The 22,908-nt window shown below is 44.3% G+C and overlaps 8 protein-coding genes across 8 annotated transcripts; 4 read left to right on the forward strand and 4 right to left on the reverse strand. All coding sequences in view use genetic code 12, as the record gives it.

Moving 5' to 3' along the window:
- Positions 1 to 1,501: 1,501 nt before the first annotated feature.
- Positions 1,502 to 4,467, reverse strand: CHS8 (Chs8p; the record flags this gene model as incomplete). Its single annotated transcript, XM_025485901.1, has 2 exons — positions 1,502 to 4,195; positions 4,240 to 4,467. The coding sequence occupies 2 exons, from the start codon at positions 4,465 to 4,467 to the stop codon at positions 1,502 to 1,504; spliced, it is 2,922 nt and encodes a 973-aa protein (XP_025341366.1).
- An 895-nt stretch (positions 4,468 to 5,362) lies between these two features.
- VPS8 (CORVET complex membrane-binding subunit) lies at positions 5,363 to 9,445 on the reverse strand (the record flags this gene model as incomplete). Its single annotated transcript, XM_025485902.1, has 2 exons — positions 5,363 to 7,965; positions 8,395 to 9,445. 2 exons carry the CDS (start codon positions 9,443 to 9,445, stop codon positions 5,363 to 5,365), a joined length of 3,654 nt encoding a protein of 1,217 aa, XP_025341367.1.
- Positions 9,446 to 9,661: 216 nt separating this feature from the next.
- On the reverse strand, positions 9,662 to 10,294 carry CXQ85_002216 (p24 family protein; the record flags this gene model as incomplete). Its single annotated transcript, XM_025485903.1, has 1 exon — positions 9,662 to 10,294. One exon carries the CDS (start codon positions 10,292 to 10,294, stop codon positions 9,662 to 9,664), a length of 633 nt encoding a protein of 210 aa, XP_025341368.1.
- An 821-nt stretch (positions 10,295 to 11,115) lies between these two features.
- Positions 11,116 to 12,417, forward strand: SWD1 (COMPASS subunit protein; the record flags this gene model as incomplete). The annotated part of the gene is made up of 1 exon (XM_025485904.1): positions 11,116 to 12,417. One exon carries the CDS (start codon positions 11,116 to 11,118, stop codon positions 12,415 to 12,417), a length of 1,302 nt encoding a protein of 433 aa, XP_025341369.1.
- Positions 12,418 to 13,309: 892 nt separating this feature from the next.
- Positions 13,310 to 15,322, forward strand: FKH2 (forkhead family transcription factor; the record flags this gene model as incomplete). The annotated part of the gene is made up of 1 exon (XM_025485905.1): positions 13,310 to 15,322. One exon carries the CDS (start codon positions 13,310 to 13,312, stop codon positions 15,320 to 15,322), a length of 2,013 nt encoding a protein of 670 aa, XP_025341370.1.
- Positions 15,323 to 15,516: 194 nt separating this feature from the next.
- On the reverse strand, positions 15,517 to 19,149 carry CXQ85_002219 (U2 snRNP complex subunit; the record flags this gene model as incomplete). Its single annotated transcript, XM_025485906.1, has 1 exon — positions 15,517 to 19,149. The coding sequence occupies one exon, from the start codon at positions 19,147 to 19,149 to the stop codon at positions 15,517 to 15,519; it is 3,633 nt and encodes a 1,210-aa protein (XP_025341371.1).
- Positions 19,150 to 19,629: 480 nt separating this feature from the next.
- Positions 19,630 to 20,028, forward strand: CXQ85_002220 (uncharacterized protein; the record flags this gene model as incomplete). Its single annotated transcript, XM_025485907.1, has 2 exons — positions 19,630 to 19,640; positions 19,689 to 20,028. The coding sequence occupies 2 exons, from the start codon at positions 19,630 to 19,632 to the stop codon at positions 20,026 to 20,028; spliced, it is 351 nt and encodes a 116-aa protein (XP_025341372.1).
- Positions 20,029 to 20,425: 397 nt separating this feature from the next.
- CXQ85_002221 (uncharacterized protein) lies at positions 20,426 to 21,922 on the forward strand (the record flags this gene model as incomplete). The annotated part of the gene is made up of 1 exon (XM_025485908.1): positions 20,426 to 21,922. The coding sequence occupies one exon, from the start codon at positions 20,426 to 20,428 to the stop codon at positions 21,920 to 21,922; it is 1,497 nt and encodes a 498-aa protein (XP_025341373.1).
- Between the last annotated feature and the right edge of the window lie 986 nt (positions 21,923 to 22,908).

Raw genomic sequence — 22,908 nt, forward strand, 5'->3', positions numbered from 1 at the left:
CACTACTACCCATAGCCTATCTCATAGACTAACTTTTACATTACGACCTACTTTTACGAATACTACCCCCATCAAGGTTGTAGAAAATTTCCCACCCCTATTCCTCCTATTCCTCTTTCTGTTACCCCCCGTCTTGGCTCTGTCTTTTTTTTTTTTTGTTTGTGCCCTAGACCACTATTTTTGCCATTTCCTCGATACTCCGCTCCAAATCCAAAACCCAAACGTCGTCTGGTCTACTCCGACAGTCTTGGCTCTGGAAATTCCCTCACCTGCCCCACCAGCCTGCCAACGTTCATTGGCCACTGGGACACACTACTGGTCGCACCTCCCTCCCCCCAATCTGCCTCTGCCTCTGTTCCTGGGCCCGTTGCGCGGCACAGCGTCCGAAGTGTCCGAGCACAAACCGCTAAACCACAAAAGCCATTACCGATGCAGACCAGGGTAATTAACTGGAAAAGAAAAGGCAAGATAAGGAGACTACTCGAGAACCGCTAACGTCCTTCCAGGTAAACCTCCAGTTAAGACTCTCCTTCTGGCGAGCCCCGGGCTTCTGCCCTACCCCATCTCGCCCAACCTTGTCTTCTGCACTTATCTGTAACCGCTCACCTTCTCCAGTGCGAAACCGGTAGCGGTGGGAGGCATTCTTCTTTTTTTTTTTTTTTTTTTTTTTTTTTTTTTTTTTAACTGGTAATCGCGCCGCCCGCCTTTTCTGCCCTTGTTGCCTCGACGCCCTCTCGCCTCTCGCCTGTAGCCTGTCGCCTTTTGTCTGTTGCCTTTTTGACTGCTGTCGGTCCTGCCCGGGGCCAACTAACAGCTTTTTTTTTTTTTTTTGGGGCTACTCGTAATCCTTTTTCCACCAATCTCTACTAACCTATTGAAACTTGCCGCTGCACGTCTTGACGTGCAAACGTCGACTCGGTTCCGGGGGCTTTTTGCGCTCCTCTGGCTCTGTGCTCTTACTCCTCTTTCGTCTACTTCCCATAGGAACTTTGGTTCCGTTATTCTGGTGGGTCCTGCCTTTTTACATTCTTTTCTCAAGCATCCCAGTTTCATCAAACTCCACTTTGGGTTTTCGCTTTTTGCGGCAAAACTTCAACTCTCTTGCATTGTGCGGTTTTTCGCGACCATCCAGCGGCGCCGGAAAAAAAAAAATCTCTCAACTGTCCATTTTCCATCGTTATCATTGGCCATGCTGTCTTTGAATCAGCCACTACTCTTTGCATAGGTTGGGTTCCTCGGCTTCGCGCCATGTACAAGGCTCGGGCGTACTCCGTCGGCACAACTGTCGCTTTCCTGCCGACCTCTCTATACCCGCTTAATGTCGCCTTTTCTTTGTCAAGACCGTTTTATGCCAATTGCCTGGTTATCCCTACAACCACCTCATGCCTAAGCTGCTTCTTTCCATATGTACTAATGCCGGCCCTTCCGACGTGCCATTTTTCCGTAACATTTACCGTTACCTGTTCTTAATATTTTTGTTTTTGTCATTATTCTTCGATCTTTACACCGATTTCCTCTTGCGTGCCCACCATTTTAATGGCCTCATGGCCTTCATCAAAAGGTAGAGCACACTTCCCGTAAGTCTAAACCCGGCCAACGCACACACAATCCACAAAATCACCGTCAAGAAAATCGTAGAGTTTCTGTAATCACTCCATGTGTCGTCCTTTGGTCCAACAGCAGCAAGCACAATTGCAACCAAAATAGCATTTGTCAACATCCACACCAACACGGTGATCGTACGCAACAATGCATAGTATGAATCTTCCTTCAGCTTCTTGGACATCATAACGGGAATCTCTGGTGGTGGAACCTTCAAGTCATCAATCGTGTTCATGTAGCTTTCCTCGAGTCCCTGATCTGACGCAGGCACAACTGTCATGATCAATTCACCGTTTTTGTCCTCCGTAATCTTAGCAGTACCCAAGTCCTTGGCCTGTGGAGAATCTCTGTTACCCCAGGAAACATCGTGAATGTTACAGAACGAGTAGACGTTCAACACATTGATGTACGTGGGTGAAATCAAAAGATACTGCAAGAACGATGTGATCATAAACGATGGCTCTCCGTGAATCACTGCACCAATGGCGTAAAGAAGATAGGTACTAAGCACAGACACCACGAGATCTCTAAACTTCTGGTTTGTGAACAACATGCCCGCATGGAAATCTCCATCAGAATTCTTTATAACCAACTTCACTGTATTGATAGCCAAGTAGACAGCTGCAAACGTCAAGTACGCCATTAAAACGGCGAAGACAACAGCAATCACCGTATAGAACTTCTTTGTACCTCTAGGAGTGTTACCAAACGCCAAAACGAATGTACACACAAGACAAGCAACATATATCCACAAGAAAATCGTCGAAAGTGTTGAACCAAATGAGAACCCGACTTCAGGGGAACCCAAGTTTTTGGTCAAGATACGGAACACCAAAAAGAAACAAGCCAACGAAAACCAAGAAACCAAGACGGTAACCATATGGTAGTAGAACTCAAGTTGAAGCCAAAGCTTTCTGAAAAGACCGTGGTTGGATTTCCAGATCTGTGTCCAATGGACAATCGAATAAACGGCAGCGAACAAGGAACCATTAAGCCAACGACGACGTTGCAAGACGAAATCATCCATCTTTTCAGGTACATCTGTCTCAGCCTTTGCACTGCTCACGTAACGCAAGACATAGTTGTGGTTTCTCTTGGCCACGAGCTCGAAACATAAGATTCTGTCTTCAGCCAAGTACATATTAGATGTGAAAATACCGGACTCTTGGAAATTCTTTTCCATCAATTCGAATTCGTCGTCATCTTCGTCCAACTCCTTATTCTGATGCAAGAATTCACCCTTGAAATACTTCTCGAGGGGCCCCTGTCCGTCAACATTAAGCAACGCTTCCCATCTGTAGGCGGAGAAAGCACCCGGAAGCACAGAAATAAATCCGAAAACGGATTCCATAGGTTTGTCTAGAACGTTAGAAATCTTATACTCGAAATTCTGAGCAGCAACCAATGGGTTCAGCAAAAGTCTCTTATTCTGACCCAAGGCGACTCTCATTTCACCACAAGCACCTGCAACGTTTGGATCCTTGAAGGCGGTCCACAAATGGTAGAATGCATCCTTCGATGGTGTGGTACCACAATCAAGAAGCATCACCACCTTAGGGTTCAACAATGGAGCAAAGGACTGGAAACACCAACGATGGGAGTTAATCTTCTTTGCGTTCTTCTCCTTCAAACAGAAAACAAGCTGCACTGGGGTCAGATTCTGTGATAAGTAAACCCTGTCATTTGTAACTCTCTCGATACCCACAGTCGATGTGTATTCGTAAAGATGAGCTTTAACATGACTTTCGTTAACCTTAGACTTGGCATATCCCTCCTGGAAGACACCAAGTGCTGTAAGAAGTTTCTGGGTTCTTTGATGAAGCTGCAAACGACCATCATTGACAATCACGATAACAACCTTCTTCCAAGAACCGTCACCCCAGTTTGGATCTTTTCTCTTGGTCAAGTTCTTGATGTTCTCGAACACACCCTTCAAGGTACGTGCGAGCAAGATTTCATCCTCGTTATACATTGTAATGCAAACCATGATTTCAGTTTCTCTTGGTGGAGAGTACAACGTCTGACGAAGATTATACTTGTACTCTCCGAAGTTGGAAGGTCCACAAGTGACACCCGAGTATCTAACGAAGGAAGTTTCATTACTTTCGCCAAAGGCTGAGCGAGTGTACGTGTTAAGCAACAGCTTGGGCACCGGGGCATCAATGACGAAGTTACCATCCACTAAACGAGCACGCTTAACGGTCTTGGTGTAGTTAAGACGAGGAGTGAAGTCGTCGTCTTCTTCGCCGTCGTGGGGTCTAGCTTGTGTAGGAGTTCTCTTAAGAGTCATGCCCCTACGTAATTCATCAGGGTCAGCCTCTGAAAACAAGGAATCATCGTCACCAAAAGGATCCATATCATCTGCAGCCTCTTCAAGCAAGTTCAAGTTATAGTCATCTGGCAGAATTGGCATACCCATTTGCTGATAACCCATGCTGAGCCTGTTAGGCATGCTCGCCATTTCATCCACGTTCATGACACTGTAGCGATTGTAGGCATTCTGTGGGTACTCTGGTCCGTTGTATTCGAACAGCGGGTACTGTGACATTCTGTAAGACTCCCTAGGGCCATTAAGGGGGATGCAACTGAACTTCTGGCGTTATGTGTGTGGCCAGCATAAGAATTCCGGCCAACCACCTTCTCACTGAAGCGAACACCAGGCTGCTTCACCGTAGAGGCGTTGGACTCTCCGTATAAGCTTCCACCAAGTTTTTCATAGAAATCATCATCCTCATCCCCTCCGCTGGAAAATGTTCTGGAGCTGGATGCAACTCTGGAATGGGAGCGGTACAGCTGCTGGGGGTAAGGGCTGGTGTTAGAGCCCTTCTCGTCCTCAAAGAGGTCGTCGTCGTAGTTATTTTGCATGGTTTCAGGGGAGTAGTTGAGCGAATGAAATGTGGGAGCCTGAGATCAGGAACTGCCACTGTGGTAGAACAATAAGTTTCAGGGGACCAAATATAGAATCCGATTTCACCACCTAATAAAAAATCCACCTATTCCAAACTATTAATAGTGGGAAACGGGGAGAAAGTGTTGGTAAGTGGGAAAGAAAAAAAAATTGTCTGCTCAAGGAGTCTCCTGTCAAGTGGGCACTTTTGCGAGTAAATTGAGCTTCTAAAAATGTCCTCCGCAAATGGGTTCTTCTTTCCAAAATAGGCGCTGTCCTCGAAAAATTGCGGTTCTGTGTGGCAGTATACGAAATAGTACAGGCCCTTCAAAGGATAGGCGAAACAAGTAATAGAAATAAAAAAGAAAAAGTAGTTGTGACAAGACGAAACCCATCACATTTCAGGTACGTCACCGCAAAATAGGCTGTAAATTGTTGTCTTCGCCCGTTTGGCATTGCGACCCAGAACGTCTCACTGTTTTGCTATTTGCCTGTTTGAGGTAGGGCCTGATCTCACTGGGTATTTTTCCTTCTATGTGCCATCTCGCGAAGCCTCCTGCCCCTTGTTCTGTTACTGCGAATAAATAACTCGCATGCCCTTCTGCCATATAGGACGGTCTGGAAACTTCGCCCCAGAGCAATCTCTACCTTGTATCAGGGGCGTCTCTGGGGCAAGATTTTCTGTAAGAATTGATATTGGGCGGCCGATCTTTCTCGTTTCCATGGCCCCATTGTTCAATTGCCCTTTCAGGGGGGAAGGGTGAACAATCCCTGTCTCCCTAGAATTTGTGCCGCCCAGCTTATTTCGCTTTTCATGTTGCTACTTGGTCGAGGCGGGACGTTTAAAACTTGTCTCAAAGTATTGTAGCGCCTTTATTCGGGGCAGCAAATAACACAGCGCTTATTGCCCCCAATGTGTTCCAAGCATTTCTTGTGATACCCGTGGGAACACTTGAACAAGTAGAGATCACAATCGCTGAACTTCTCCTTGTCGAAGGAGCCTTCGGAAAGGAACACTTTGCTCTTCTGTCTCTCTTCCCATGCCCATGTGTGTCGCTCCAGCATCTCTCCACCCCACATAACCTTGCCACAGCTAGTGCATTGCTTGTTATTGACGAGCCATCCGAGTAGCTCCTCTTCTTTTATGGTATCCATGTACTTTGAAATTCGTTGGTTGATCTTGCCCACAGTTATTGTATGGATCTCTGATTCAAAAAAGTAGGATGTAAGAATATCTTGAAGGGTCTCCCTTAAATTGGCCACCTTTGCAACCTCAAGTACTCGGTTAAAAACATTGGTGAAGGTTGACTTACCGTCCTTTCCTGCCTCTCTGTCTTCAATTGCTCTGAAGCACTTGTAGATACTTTCATTTAAAATATCATGCAACCGTTCATCTTCAGTCCTTTCACTCATGACCACAAACTTTTCGACAAGCGATGTCCATAAACTCTCTTTCCTCGCCTCTTCGCCTATCCTGATTGTCCTTGCCAAATAAGAACTTATGGTTTCGTAGTCTTCTTCTTTCAAGTCTCCATCGGTCGTTTGCAAGGCCTCAATGGCGTTCCAAAGCTCATCAACAGCGGCGTCGTGCTCCCCATCGTTACTTAAAATGACTGCCAACAGTTCAAAAGCTTTGGCATCCTTTAAAACTGTTTTTATGGCATCCTTTTCTGGCTTGTGGTTCTCTAAACTGGATAAGTATTTTACCACCAAATTCTTCATCGGCAACTCCTTGTCTTCACTCAAGAGCTCGAAGTATCTCACTAATAAAGGCAATGAAACAGAATCTAGGTTCAGGTTCACAGTTCTTTCAAAAAACGACACAAGATATCTTAAAGCTAGTGATTTGTCTTCGCATTTGAGAACTATCAAGTTTAGTTCTGGATGGAATGTATTCGATAGAACAACCATGTCATCAGAATTCAGCGAAATGAGATCTTCGTAATGCTCTTCAATAAATTGAGTTAGCCGGATTCTTTCGGTTGTATTTTGGTTTTCGGATTGAAAAGTGCTTTTTAGCATGTCCGCCAAAACTGTGACATTCTTACTCGTCTCTGACGAACTCTCCTGATGCTTTGCTAGCCACATTTCCATTGCTTGCGTAAACTCCCCTCGAGATTTACTTATCTTGAAGAGCACGTCGTAAAACCCGGCGGCACGCATTTGTTCGAGTAGGTGAGCGTCACTCTCAACCTCATAAACAGAAAGCAAGCTCTCTAGTGCAAGCTCGCAATCTTCGTGTAGATCAGGATCTTTATTTTTGCAAAGCACATCGACCGTCTCTTGTAAGACTGACTCCGAAAGTCTTATAAATTGAAAGTACTTCGGGTAGTTCCTTGCTATAAAGATGGCAAGATGGGTCTGACTTTCGCCCTTTTGTAAAGCTTCGTTTGCCCCAAAAATATCCAAAAGAGCCTCGATAATGTACTGCCTTGTGAGTGGACCCTCAATCTCGTCATTGAGGGATGGGTTTTCAAAAAACTCGTTGATGGTTACCAACGTTTCAAATGTGTCAAACTCAAGGAAGAAGGTAAGATAAGGAAAGATCTTGTCAGAGCTAGATCCCAAGAGAACTTTCTCTGAATCTTTTGGCCAAGTGTATGGCCCTATGCTAAAAAGTATTTCACATATCGAGTTCCTGGCGTACACTTCGACACTTGAATCAAGGATCTTATCACTAGGGTACAGGCGGCCGGTGAGAATATAAGACATGTAAGTGAACACAATTAAAAGGTCATCGTGCTCGCTGTTATTCGACTCAATTTCGTTAATCAAGGTCACCAACGGCGTTGTGTAATCTTTAAGCATCTCGTTCCAGATGTAGATGCGACATTCTCTCAAATGAAATGCTTTGCAGAGGTTCAAAGCCAAGTCGATATTGAGAGTAGACATGTCGAGTAAGCATATAATCTCAGCAAGAAGTTCTCTCTTATCGCTAGCAGCATAGTTTTCAATAAGGCCCTTAAACAATATAGGTGACAAGTTCTTGATTTCCAGGGAAATGATGTACTCTTCCAACATATCGAAGAATAGCTTTCTGTCTTCAAAGCGATCATATATCTCATCTAATATGTGAAGCAAGTCGTCATTTACCAAACCGTTTTTTGACAAAATGGATACAAGTCGAAAGAAGAGCTCCAAATTGGATTGACTTCGGGAGGTGTTATCTTGAGAACTGAAAAGCGGTTCCACAGACTCCACCATTACACGTTTCAAAATAGGGCTGACAACAGCGTGACGCTCGTTTCTATTATGGGGAAGTCCATGAAGAACAAGCTGGCCATAGTCTTCAGAAACATAGTACTCGAAAGCCATGCTTAGAGCAGACTCGAATTCGCTTTGGGCAAGGAAGTCCATGAGCCTGTCTGCCCATTTGAGACACCTTCCTGAAAGTATGGTCCTCTGTGATGCAGAATGGGAGTTGACTAACATGACCAAACGATGGCGAAGAATCTTTAGACTTCCACCGTAAGTCACTGGATGTGGTACAGTCGGTCCATCTTGATGATGGATCGTTTGATATGATACCTGCTGTGAATCGAGACTGTCAACACCTACTTGGGAAAAAGTGGATGATTCCTGGGTGCTGTTGAAGTAAAAGAAAAAAAGTTTGGTTTCTGTTGTATCTGAACGACGTGTGACCGCTGTTAGAATTTCCGAATTGAGCCAGTTTAAAGTTACCACTTTGTCACCCTTCGGAACACTCAACCTTCCTTTCTTGTGGAATTTGAATTGGGGTATGCCCTTATTTTTTTCTTTCAATTCGGATATTTTTGACATGATGTCAGACGGAATTGCCTTGTTATCTAGTTCAAGAATCAGGACTATGTTATCCCACGCGTAAGCAAGTTTGGCATTATGTATTTTTCCGTCCACTTGGATACAAGGATACCAAGACAAGCAACCTTGAGCATCGTCGCCAGCGACTGATTTTGGTCTGGAGCATTTATATTGGCTCACTGGATACGGAACATCTGGATTGTCTAGTGACCGCACGGAGACGATAACCAAAATGTTCTTGTTAATGACGGCCAATAGGCCTAATGTATCAGTAATTTGCTCAGACGTGCCAAAAGGAAGAACCTGACTATCATGTATGGTAAATTTGCCGGCAGTATCAGCACTATTTGTATCGTTCTTGCCGAGCAATTTCTGAGAAGTGTAGTATTTCCGTAGAAACCTCTTGAAACCTCTATGGAAAAAGACTAGGCCAGATAGGTCTGAAGAAACAAGCTGCTGGTCTTGGTCTCCAACAAAGTTGACCTTTATGACTGGCACATCCTTAAGGTGTCCTTGCATGTTGCGTCTAAATCGCTGTTCCAAGGTGATAGGCTGAATCACTCCGTCAGCGTATAAAACATCGAATCTAGACGTGGGTGGTCCGTCACCGAGGTTCCAGACAGCCACTGAGCCATCCAGATAGCCAGCAGCTGCAAAGAATGCATCTGATGAGAAAGAAATGCAACATACTTGGGAAATCGGTTGTTCATCAGTGGATACCGTATCACTCTTCCGAGGGACGAGCACAAAATCTGGTTCTTGCTTGTAATTGAAAGCAACCACAAGTCCCCGTTCTGTTCCAACGGCTATATGATGTTGAGATAGTTGGATAAGCTGGGGCGCCCCGAATCGGTTGATGAAATCTTCAGAGTTTATGACTTTCAGTATATGTTTCGTCTCAACCCATTTAACAAAGGACTGTACTCCTTCTGAGGAAGTAGCTCTTAGAACATGAGGTCTTTGAGTATTTGGAGACGCCGTATGGGCTCGTAGTTGAATGCTGGTTCTTGACTGGGAACGATCATCAAACCTCTTTCTTCTTAATGGGGATAGTAGACTCTGGCCGTCTGTCAGAGCAACAGAGGGAGTGGACAGGTGGGAGTTTCTTGAGGGTATGCTATTTCTCGAATTGCTGCCATTCTCGTCAATTGCTAGAGGCTCGAGAAGCTCTGCCATTCCAGATCTATAGTGGTTTTGAAGTCTAGTGCGAATGTGTGTAGATATAAGATAGGTGGTTGTCTCAGTATGGCGAGACGCATAGTTGCAAGCTGTGCTCCAATGACCTTTTAACAAAATCAAAAGTACTTTTATTAAGAAACCTATTCAAAACGCCTATCGAAACCTTTTTCTTCCAGTTGAGGACGGCTTATTCGCCGTTGACTTATGCGTAGCTTAGTCGATATGAGTCTTCCTCTTCATGTAGAACCGAAGCAAGGTCCATAGCTGATAAAGGAACGTAATCGCCATGATCCCAAGCTGAAGCACCAGCCATGACACTACTTTCTCACAAGCCCGTTCCAGCAAATCACGGAAAGTGGCTTCTTTCGCTCTGATAAAGCCCTGCTCACGCTTGATGTATGTGACCTTCTCGATCAACAGCGCTACTCTGGAGGTCAATTCCTCTATCTCTGTGGAATCCTTCGCTAGGATATTCGAAGCGTCGCCAATGTCGAATTCAAGAGTCACCCTTGCCTGCTTGAACTTGGATTCTTGAAGAGCCACTGGATCTTCCCCCTTCCATTTTCTTTTATAGAACAGCTTGGGAGTCAAGCATATACGATGAGACCCTTCCTCAAGCGGACTGAAGGAGAACTTTCCTGAGAAAGAGCCTCTTTGATGGATCACACGATTGTTGGAGTCAAAATTCTCCTCCACATCAACAATCACCCCAGTGTTATCTTTATCCCTTGGCGTGACATACACGCCCTGTTCATCTAACACCTCAATCCTATATGACCCAAGAAGTACTGAATCAACAGACAAATCTCGGTAGAAACATTGCTTGGTTCCAGCATCCACATACATGTGGATCTGGCAATTTGCGTATGTTACCAATAATAGAAACCTTAAAAACACGCCGGCTGTTGATGAGGTGAATTGCATTATCTAGTGATCATTGGGTACACGGTATACACTTGAACGAGTGGAAGTATTGGGAGGTTGTAAAAGAAGGCGATGGGACACTTTCTGTGGAGAATGATGATGAGCCGCGTACGCTTCTCACTATACAAGCTAGGTAACTTGAGCATCAATATGGGCTAGAAACGTCAATTGACTGCTAATTATAGATCAAAAAGCAGTAGTGGGATTAATATTTAAGTAAGGAATAGTTCAATTTCACTTTTGATGAGTTTTAACAAGATTCCTAATTTTAAGAACGCTTTACATGTTTTGCACTTTTGCTGGTTATGCTCACACAAGTTGTAAAGAGTCCGTACTCAGTTGAATTTGCAGCCAAAAGAAGATTATGTTATATTGTATTTCTGGATTGCAAAAAAAAAAAAAAATTAAGGTGGATGGAAGGAACATGCTTATTTCTTTATAAAAAGGTAGAACTTATGATTCCATCAAGATAACTCTGGAAGCCCTCTCTTGGTCAAGTTCTTGGCTTAAACATTCACCTATTGCCTACTCAAGTATCCTCCACAGCATATCCAAACCAATTTACACATTTTTATTAATGACAAAGCCTTAACAGATATATTTAAAATACAACTTCTTTCAAAGATTAGCCCAATATTCATCATCATGAACACTCTCTATCAACCTCGTCTTCCAACTACTGGCCCTGGTCAATAGCGCGCATCAACATTTTCAAGAGTTAACATTAACTACTGAAGGCCACTATGAACTTATCCCTACAAGATCCCTTTGCCGTGGCTAAGGAGTATCCAGAGACGTTAGTGCAAACTCTTCATCATGGACACGCAGTGGTGATCCAGTTTAACGTCAAGGGGGACTACTTAGCGGCGGGTATCAGCGATGGAAGAATCATAATCTATGATATGGTTTCGTACACCATCGTTGCAGTTCTACGAAAAGACGGCCATGTCAGACAGATAACATCGCTTAATTGGTCTCAGTGTGGCCGCTACCTTCTTCTGTCCTCCCAAGATTGGTGTTGCATTCTTTGGGACTTGAAGTATGCAAACAAGGTGGGTGTTGATAAGAACCCAGCTATGCTTCGAAAAGTCAGGTTCGACTCGCCCGTATGGCTGTCTTCGCTACATCCAAGGAACCCTTTCATTTTCACAGCATCATTATTTGAGGATGACCCAGTACATGTGGAGCTAAAGGATGAGCCTGTGGTGACAAAGCTTAAAACAGAACCTCTCCAGCAACAGGAGACTGAAAAAGACGATAGCGAGCCAAAGAAGAGAGAAACCAAACACATGACTCTCGTAACGCGGTTCAGTCCCCAGGGTGACTTTGTTTTCACCGGTACAAGTAAAGGCTGGTTAAATATCATGAACGCCGAGGACCTAAAGACAGTTCACCTGACGAAAGTTACAAACAGCAATATCAAGACGCTTGAGATTTCACGTAATGGCAGAAAGTTGGCGGTGAACTCCTCAGATCGTGTGATTAGACAATTTACGCTCCCAGATATGATTAATAACCAGGACCCTTCAACTTGGGAGTTTGAGATTGAGCACAAGTACCAGGATGTCGTCAACAGATTACAGTGGAACACTGTGGCATTTAATCATAACTCAGAATTTCTTGTTGCGTCGACGTTTGGCCAAAGTTCACAAGATTTGTATCTCTGGGAGACCCAGATGGGTTCTTTAGTGAAGATTCTCGAGGGAAGCCACGAAGAGCTCATCGATGTCAAGTGGAACTACAACAAATGCATGATTGGCTCGACAGGGCTCGATACGGGGGCGATATACCTCTGGCTGGTGCAGTTTCCATCGAAATGGAGCGCTTTAGCACCGGATTTTGTGGAGATTGAAGAAAACGACGAGTATGAAGAGAAGGAAGACGAGTTTGACATTATAGACGAGACAGAGGTGATCAAAAAAAGATTAGAAGAAGAAGATACCGAAGTGGATATCATAAAACGTGAAACGACAGATGCCCGTGGCTTCGATACCGAGATCGAGTCTTTCGTGATCCCCATAGACTACGAGAAGCCAGTGGTATAGAGGGTGCCCTAGACGCCAAACGCGTCACGTGTAGGGGAGTCGTTCTTTTTTTTTTTTTTTTTTTTTCGCAGCCATTTTCCTGGTGCTCAGGTGTCTCATTAGGAGTAAATAAACATCCTGCACTCTCTCCAGGAGCAAGAAGCAAACGCCATGAGGTATTTAGTGTGGGGGTTCAACAAGAAGGCTGCTTCCAAACGGGCAAAGCATCATGTCCCCGGCAACTGGACCCTTGAACCCCGAATGCCGAAACGGCTTGTACCACCAAAAAAAAATAAATCGGTTATAATTTAAACTTTACACGAACACTTCTTGTTCATTGCCTTTTCTCTAAAGAAACCCTCTCTGTGCGGTCACAGACAACGCAAAAAAGAAAAAAAGTTTAACTCACTGTAAACGCTCTGGCCTTCTCCTTATGAAGTGAGCGGTGCTCTAACATTTCGGCGTGTGTGCACTCCTTCTGTTTGTATTCATGGCTTTTTTTTTTTTTTTTTTTTTCCCTTTCCTCCCTCACCATTCGGAAAAAAAAAAGCACGATTCATTGGTCTAACCAAAGCTTTCAGAATCAAAACAACGCGATTCCAAGTGTTGCTTCAGCCTTGACCTGTCAAACATCCCCATCACTGGTCGGTTTTACCAACGTTTTGCATCCTTCAAGTGACCAGCGTCGACACTTGAATCTCACGTATTATAAACAATCCAGACACTACCCAGGCCACGGAGCTACTCGCCCCTAGACAAAGCCTGAGCTTTCGAGACGTTCCAATTCAGATAGCTGAGACGAAGCTCTTGGGAGTTTATTGAAACGAACGCTACCTTTCCTTTGTTCCGCTGAGCAGTTGCTGTTGACGCTTTTTCCCATAACAACCAGTCTGCACCTCACCATCATATAACCATGGCAGAACAGCATAAACGTCCTCGTGAAGACGATCTTCCGACGTTTGACGATCCAGCAGACCTTGTCAATGCGGTCATCTCGACGTTGCAAATCCCCGAGGAAAGAACAAACGTAGCTACTGACTACGCTAACGACAAGAACTTGGCCACCGAAGTCCAGGCCTACGCCAAGATCGCTGGCCGTGACTGGACGTATTACGTTAGATCGTTATCTATTTCGATCGGAAGAAACACAGAAAACAATCAGGCTAACCCACCTCCAAGTCAACAAAATGTCAACATTGATTTGGGTCCTGCCAAGGTCGTTTCTCGACAGCATGCTGCCATCAAGTATAACATGGACTTGAAGTGCTGGGAGTTGAAGGTTCTTGGTAGAAATGGTGCTAGGATCGATGGCAACAAGGTACCTGTAGGCGCCGAACATGCTACTCCTTTGCATTCAGGTGCTATATTGGACATTGGTGGAACACAAATGATGTTTATTTTGCCTGACGCTCCTCCAAGCATACTGCAAAAGATGTTGAGTGTATGCTTGTCTCGTTACAAACTGAACAGTAACAAAATGCCCAACGTCTCCAACAATCTCCCGAGAAACACGACCATGCATCAACCTCTGAATTCCATGAGACTGTTTTTAGGAGTGACAGGGTTCCAGATGTTTGACAAAGCTAATTTGACAAACTCTCCGTCTGCAGTTTCTGCAGTTTCCTTACAGAATAATTTGGACCAGGACTTGTCCAAGGAAGACGCCAAGGACATCAAGCCTCCATACTCGTACGCTACCATGATTACACAAGCAATTCTTTCCAATCCCGACGGTGTCATGTCTTTGTCTGAAATCTACAATTGGATTTCTTCCCATTACGCATACTACAAGTATTCTAAGGCTGGATGGCAGAACTCTATCAGACATAATTTATCGCTTAACAAAGCTTTTGAGAAAGTGCCTAGGCGACCAAATGAACCAGGTAAGGGTATGAAGTGGCAGATCAGCGAGTCTTACAAGGAAGACTTCATGAAGAAAATCCAGAACGGCACGTTGCTGAAATCCCGCCGTGGTTCGTCAGTTTCTCGAACTTTGCAAATTCATCTCGCTACTCACCAGAGTCTCCCGGAATCCCAAGGATTCAGTAACGAAAATAGGCAGATGATGGACTACCGTGGCACTCCAAACGGCGACCACATGTATCAAAAGATTAATCAACCAATGCCTTATACTGGCCTCCCGCCAAACCAGATGCAACCTCAGATGAATTACGGTGGCCAATCAATGAACGGATACTCGATGCAGCAGTTTAATGGTCCACCAGGTTTTTCTGGTAACCCCCAAATGCCCAACCAACCACAATTACAGCATCATCACCAACAACAACAACATCAACAACAATTCATGCCCACACTAGGTGGCGATAACAAGACTCTCGCTTCACCCTTAAAGCACAATCCCAGAGCTGATTCAAATACTCCAAAACTCCCCAAAGTCGGCAGCAATCATGTGTTCAACTTACCTCCTCCTACTCCAGGTGCTAGCCATCAAGGGAACTCGAACTTTGCTTTCAGAGGTAATGAGCAAGCATCTCGTGCAACCGAGCACGCTAACGGAAATGATGTAGCGAACAGCACATCGCAGGGTAACATAAGCGAGATTCAACAGAGCTCAACTGCACCAACTACTTCTAATACTTCAGAGCTTGGGATTGGTTACACTTCTCCAAAGAAGATTACACCATTAGAAGCATTTACTCCTGAAAGAGGATCGCGAGCTTCTGGCATGAAGCTTGGGCTTCCTAACAACGGTAACAATGTGACTCAGTCGTCTCCAGCTTTTTGGAATTTTGTGCAGTTTAGTACCCCGAATGGCCAAACACCTGGAAGAAAGAATAGCGACGAGAGTAACGATCAAGCTAGCCCAACCCACCTGCGGAGGCCAACAAATGTCAATGACGCTAAAGAGATCTCCGACTCGAAGGTAAATGGTCTGCCTGGCAAAACTGTCACCCCGCCCAAGTAAGACATATTTTGGGCGCATGGCCCATTTCATTTCTTTTAACTTAACTTGCATTATTCACCTATTCTTAGTTCATAATCACAATCGATTGTGGAGCATGTCTTTTACGTTCATATTTACATGCCTCTCTAGCTTTTGTGTTAACGATATCATTAATACTTTGTTGTACATTTTGACGAAATATATGAATCCTTTCATTAAAAAGCAGATCTATTTCTAATATCATAGAGTTTCTTCTCTATCTCCCTTGGTGTCCGTCCTAATTTCTCAGCGATCCTAATTCGCTGGGCGAGTGGAACCTCATAGAAACGCTCGGCAAAGTCGCCGTCAATCGTATTCTTGGAGGGATTGAAGTAAGATCTAAACTTCCATTGATCCTTCCCCAATAAATTAAAGCCCTGTTTCGTTTTATCGAAATCATCAAATTCAGGCGAGAAATACGATCTTAGCTCGACTTCCAAGCTACTCAAGAGCTCCGCTTCCAGCTTGGTAGCTACCGGTATAAGCAAACCGACCGAGCCTTGAAGCCCAGTGTAGACTATTCCCTCTGTTCCGCCAACCACGAATGTTCCTTTTGAAAAGGAAGTGGGTACGTCGGCGATATAAAATTCACAGATTTTCTCGAGCCTGGTACTGGGGGCGTCAAGCAAGTCTTCATCGAACTGAAGCAAGGCATTGTTGCTAAGTTGATTCAGAAGTTCGTCCGGAAGACGGCTAACAAAAATGTTTCCAAATTTGTCACCTCCGACAACTGTCCTAAAGTCAAGCATCTCAAAAGCTGTTACTTGTCTTCTCATCATATCATTGCAAAGCAGGATGAATTGGTTCGCTGAAGCATCAAACTTAAAGTAAGAGATTGACTCGCTCGAATCACTAACGACTACCAAGTCTCCTCCGAGATATCTCATCTGTGTTGGTCTGCGAAGGAAGTCTATCCCAGTAAAAGATTTCCTGAGCATTTGTTTTTGACCCAAGTCGTAAAGTCTGAGCGTATTGCCAATTCCGACAAGAAGTCTTTCCTGAAAGTTTGCCATTGCAGATATTGGCCCGTCAACTTCTGTTTTATGAACAAAATTCAACTGTAGAGATTTGTCTTTTCCTCGCTTGAGTTTGAAAACATGAAGCGTATGCGAAGGCTTATTCTTTGTAGTTGAGGATGAAGAGGCAGCCATGATGTACTCTTCATCATTAAAGGATGCGAGGCACATAGCGGTAAAACACTCATTATTGTCAAAGGGAATGGTTTGACTAATTTCCTCATTGTCGTAGTTGACTACTTGGATACACGATGCCCATGATCCAACAGATCTTTGGAACCCAAATGCTTGATAATAGTCTTCATCGACTTCTTCCTCCAGAGCCGTGTAAGGAGAAATAGTATCTGCTTCCGATTCAAGAACTATTATGTTATTAGTCTTCGTGTCTTTGAGGTGCTTTCTTGGCTGGAAACGAAGCTTTACCAGGCTCATTGAAAATTCGTCGTTTACGTTAAATCCGGTCTCTTCGCTACCAATGGTGAAGATGATTAAGTTGTTTCCAGAAATACCGACAACACTCTCTGTACCTATGTCCTCAGAGTAGAAAGACAGTCCACTGGTGACAACGCTCCCAATTAGCGGCATGAGCTTAAATTGGCCTTCGACATTCTGGTATCCGATCCACGGACGAGAACTAATAGCCATGATTCCTGGCAAGTCCAATGTAGGCAAATTCAATTTGCTCAAGGTGACCGGTTTAGTACCCATGTACTTCAGACGAGTATCTCTCAATTTACCAGTCATAGTATCCATTTGTACTCGAGCGTAAACACCGCTCTCCATACCAATATGGATATGGGCGCTATTGTTGTCTAATGGGAGCATGAGTAACGACGTACACTTGGACGAAAGCGCCTGTAAAGTGAGCATTTCAAAGACGCTATTAGGATGAAGAGATATCACTTGTATCGTTTCATCGGCACAGCCTATGACTGCAAAGTCACTCTTCATAGTTGATGAGCCTGTCAGTATGGCGACGGCCGTGATGAGGTCCGACCCAATTTCGTGCCGCTCTTGGTACTCCCCAAGCTGATCATCTGATGGGTCAATCTCAAAGTAGCAAAGTTCACGGTTCGAAAGGCCAACAAGAACCTGAGCCTCGTTGGCACTTGCATGGACAATGTTGATTCCTGCTGGCGGTAACCAATCTGTGGTCTTTTTGTCTATTATTTCGCCACTCTCATCAAGTATATGTCTAATGTGACGAATTCCATTCGTGTGAATTTGAACAATTGATTGTTTTCCAACCTGCTGAACTGTAATTGTGTTCTGGTCTGTGACAAAGCCAGACTCGCTAACTTCCTCGACCACTTCTCCGATAGATAAGACCAAGGTTTGCGAATTAAGAGTCGAGGAAAGTACCAAATAGTCATCACTTTTTGAGGTGCTTAGTTGTTTTGTTGTAAGAATCAGCGTTGGCGTAATAGGCAAGGGAGACGAAACAAGTTCAGACACGGGTATTCCGTAAGTCAAGGACTTTAAGTACGAGTGTGATGAGAGTGTAGCTAACAGAGTTGCTGCATCACTATGACCTTTAGTTTGCGTTTGCATTACTTCAGACCCTGTCACCGGCCCAAGTGACTCTAGGATATCGACCAAAGCCAAGTTTTCTAGCCCTTGCGGCGCAAACTGATAAGAATCTTGAATTTTAGGTACTTCCGTAATGGAAGTCATAGTAGACTCATTCTCTGAGCCCAATTTCTCAAACTGGTAGAAGAGCTTGCTGTCATTGGCAACGTTTGAAAACAAAAATCCCGACTTTAAAATGCTTATACTGTTACAAACCGGGATAGAATCAAAGTAGGTGGAAGTTATTTGGTTTATTTCTTCGGTTTCTTTGTTGAAGTCAAATGTTACCTTGAAGAGATCTCCCAAGGAACTTTGTAAAAGAATGAAAAAGTCTCTTTTCTTAAGGACATGCAAATAATGGCAAATAATTTTAGTGGTGCTTGAACCCTTCCTAATAGGCAAAGGAAGGTATACTCGGTCATGGCCAGGACCTTTTTCGTATATGCAATAGGACTCACATAAAACCAAAACTCCTCCAATATGACCAGGTAAAGCGACAAGACTGGTCGCATGCGATGGAAGGAGTGATTTGCTCTTTCTTTGTACAATATGATTAAGTCCTTGGTCAAATTCGTAGTATCTTAGTTGCAATGGGCTTTCGCCAGGGTTGTAAGTTTTTGTTTCATAGTCGTTGTAATCCACTTCAATTGCAGCCCAGAGAGGGTTTTCATAGCTGGTATCAAGTGCACATAGGTCTAGCGTAAGAATTCCCGAGCTCTGGCATTCTAAGGGCGAAGAAAGCTTGATTTTGCCGCTGTCATTACCCATTTCCACTTTGTACATGAATTTCGTTCTTTCCAACGCACCTATCATAAGAGCACTGTTCTGAGGATTAACTGCGAGATATTCACCAGGTGTAATACGTCGAAGACCGTTTTTTGAATGTGGTTCTTGAATTCGAGGCTCAAACTTGCTGGTTTCTTCATTATAGTACGCGACAATGATGTTACCTGAATCTGCTGTAAGCACAAGGACATCTTGTTGAGTACCTATAAGTCTTAGCTTATCAGCATTCTGAACAATTCCAAAAGTAGGTTGCAGCGAGAGCTTATGTAGCTTTCCAGTGTCAGGCTTTGGTTGGTATACTTCTATAACGGTGGTGGATACTAGCACAAGTTCCTGTTGTTTCTTAGACCCGGAGAACTGGCCGACTATGGATTTGTACGGCAGTGAAGGCTGTTTTAGCGTGAGGTTATATAGGTACAAAGCATCTTGAGGGATCATGATAGACTGCCCCACTTGGTTGGTTGGTTGTTGTAGTAGTTGATACTTGAGCTCTTCGCGGAGTGTATAGACATATACTTAGAGACCTTGAACCCCCACCCAATTAGTCAATATTGTTCCCCTAAAATGATGAAAATAGGAAATTAAATAAATCACGCCTTGAATTCTTCGAAACAGAGAATTCTCATTCTCTATTAGTAGTCGTTTTCAAGTTTCTTGAGCCCAATAGAATGGCTGCAACATCGAGCTGCATTGCATCTCTCGTCAAAATCATCGGTATAAAACCCACGAATAGACAAAATGACACCTTTCTGAAGACCATACGACAATAGAAATATATATATATCGTCAGAACCGGTGATACTGATGCCTGAAGGTTATATGGTGGTTGTCATGGTGTACGGGTGTTTCAGCAGAGTAGTGCCATCATTAGAGCTAGTATGGTGTGATAACTCCAGACAACTGTGTTTCAAGTAAACCATGGGTGCTAGGTACGTTTGACAAATATCATATCATTTACAGCATATTCTAACCTATAGTTGCAAAGATCAGAAAAAAGCGCTAGCTATCTGTCTTCAGAGGTCGCCCTGTGTGCTTATCCAAAGGCATTCACCAAAAGAATGCCTTTCAGACCCTGATCTTCGGAAAGACCTACCTGAGCTTTGTGCTGCCAACTTCAGAGCATTCATCGAGTGTAAGAACGGTTTCTTCGACATGAGGAAGCGTATGAGAGGCAATGCACCATTGTCGACCGGCAAGTACGACGATACATACGAGAAGCTCTCCAGCGGTGACTTTGATCCACACGAAGAGATGAGAAAGCTAGAAAGACTTAACAAGAATCTTGCCAGACTGAGGGAGTCCAAAGAGGAGAACTAAAAGACAAAAAAAAAGTTACCGAACCAGTGTAAATAGGCATGGGTGCTGTCGTCTAGGCAGGTAACCCAAGGAAGGTATATATATATATATATAATGTGCATTTCACAGTACCACACAAAATCTCCCGGACGAACCGAGGTACTACCTTATCGCAAAGAGAAGGGAAAATGCCCATAGTAAAGCCACATTTCTTACGACATTGCACATGACTGTAAAGATTGCACATGTATTGCGAACCAGTTTCGCTATATTGCATTGTGAGGGCATTTTCATTCGCGGTTGCAAGTTGTAAATCGCTCATGGACTCCTACCATAGATTGGTTTTTAGGTTTCTCGCCTCGCACTGAAAATTAATCCTCATTACCTCTCGTTTTTGCAACCACAATTCTCCACAGTCATGGCCATTGAATCCAATCTCGAGTCGAATAGAGTGAAAGAGTTGGACGAGCTCCTTTCTATCATCCACCCGAAAATTGTGCTGTACGTGGCACAAGCAGACCCAAACTCTTCAGAGTACAAGCAGGAATCGCTAGGTACTTATCACGAGCCGCAAGCGTTGAAGAAAGTCTTCACTGGCAACGATGCCATTTTCAAGAAGGGATTGAAACACTCGCAAGACGAGCTTTTTGAACAGATTGACAATGTCCTCAAGTACTCTGTGAATACTTGGAACCCTGGGTTCTTGGATAAGTTGTATGCTTCCACTAACCCAATCGGAGTTATCAGTGACATCATCTTGTCGGTGTTGAACACCAATTCTCATGTGTATACCGTCTCCCCAGTATTATCTGTGTTGGAGAACTATATGGGAAAGAAGTATGCTAGGTTCTTTTGGGAAGAGAGCGCCACAGCTGGTGGTCTTACGTTCTCTGGAGGCTCCTGGTCCAACATCACCGCCATGCACATGGCCAGGTCACTCAAGTTCCCCGAAACTAAGCTCGAAGGTAATGCTGGACGCAAGTTTGCCGTCTTCTCATCGAAGCACTGTCATTACTCCGTGGAAAAGGCTGCTATCTTACTTGGTATGGGTCAGAAGAGCGTTTTCAAGGTTGACATAAATAAAGATGGCACGATGAAGCCCGAGGCACTTGATCAGGCCATCGAGAAAGCGATCCAGGATGGATATACGCCATTTTTCATCAATGCAACTGCAGGTACCACCGTGTTCGGGTCGTTTGACGATTTAGAGGCAATTGGTCCCATTGCCAAAAAACATAACTTATGGCTTCATGTGGATGGGTCATGGGGCGGAAATGTCGTCTTCTCCGAGGAGCACAAGCGTAAGTTGAAGGGAGTAAAGTTTGCCGATTCGGTTACCGTCAATCCTCACAAGATGCTAGGCACACCTACCACCTGCTCCTTCTTACTTGTGCAAGATGTGCGTCATTTCCAGACGGCTAACTCTCTCAGTGCGCCATATTTGTTCCATGGAAGAGACAATGACGAAGAAAACCACGACTTGGCTGACGGTACCATGGGATGCGGCAGAAGAGCTGATTCGTTCAAGTTTTATTTGACATGGTTGTATTACGGAGAAGATGGGTTGCGTGAACGTGTTGACCATGCTTTTGCCATTGTTGATTACTTCAAAGAGAAAATCTCCTCCGTGCCTGGATTTGAATTGGTGGTTGCAGTGCCCCAGTGTTTGCAGGTATGCTTCTACTATCGTCCAACAGGATACGATAAAACCAGCCTTACGGACGTTACAAGGTACGTATCACGCGAGCTACACAAGAGAGGTAAATACCTTGTGGACTTTTCGCCTGATACATCTAACGATACCAAGGGAGAGTTTTTCCGTGTGGTATTCAATTCACCCATTCTCACTGATAAAGTGGTGGACGATTTGGTGGAGAGTATCGTTGCTATTGGCAAAGAGTACCAGGACAATTAGAACGCTTCGTAGAATACATAAAATGATGCTGAAACAGGTTATTAATTTTTCTTGATTTTTTTTTATGGCGATGGGCTAGGCAGCAAATAGAAAAAAAACAAAAGGCAAAAAAAAAAAAACGCCCCAGCCTTGGCTGTTTTGAAGTAACATGGACAAGCATTGATGTTACATTTTCCAAAGCCTACCGTAATTCTGCGGCGCCCATTTTTTTTTCTCTATATTCTTATCAGTGCGGGTTTATATCCCCAAAGTTGTATCCGCCATGCGTAACACGAGATACTTCAGGAGATAGTGGGTTAGACAGCTCCTTACCACTCGAAGATCCTCAAAGCCAGATTGAACCACCCATCCATGGTTGCAAAAAACACGGAAAATAGTAACAACGGTAGCAGGACACTCTATATGCATCATCACGCCTGTCCCACCATGAGACACAATGGTACCCCACACGCAACAATGCAAAACTCTCCACACAGCGCCGTAGAACCCTGCAGAGACCTGGAGACCCGGAGACAAGACACTCCAAGCATTGCAACATTACAACGGCTATCCTGGGGCCATATATATTATCGTGAGGTTTCCCCAGACTGCAACCTCCAATGTTACATTTTCTCCAGGCGTCTGCCCCAGGTAAAACGCTCCATGCCTGCGGGGTGCGTCGAGACAGGGCTGCGAAATAGTACAAACGCTACACCAGAGATGGTCCTTTACGTGGAATCTTGCACCAGATCTTTCGTTTGGGTAGTACGTCAGGCGACGATTGCTAGACCTTTTAGACTGTGTAGGTAGATTTTGATAAAAATCAAAGTAGAGGGACCTCACCCGTGACGCTGGTTTCCTTTTGCCGAGGCATCCACTTCAATTACTGCCTTGACGTGCACTGATGCTCGTCACTCCATGTCTTGTGTTGCCCCATGGCACACGGCTGGAGACTGGGGAAGGGAAGAAAAATAAAAATTAATTATGGTAAGATTGTGTATTTGGAT

The sequence above is a fragment of the Candidozyma haemuli genome (assembly GCF_002926055.2).
Source record: "Candidozyma haemuli strain B11899 chromosome Unknown C_2014730914, whole genome shotgun sequence".
Lineage (NCBI taxonomy): Eukaryota > Fungi > Ascomycota > Pichiomycetes > Serinales > Metschnikowiaceae > Candidozyma > Candidozyma haemuli.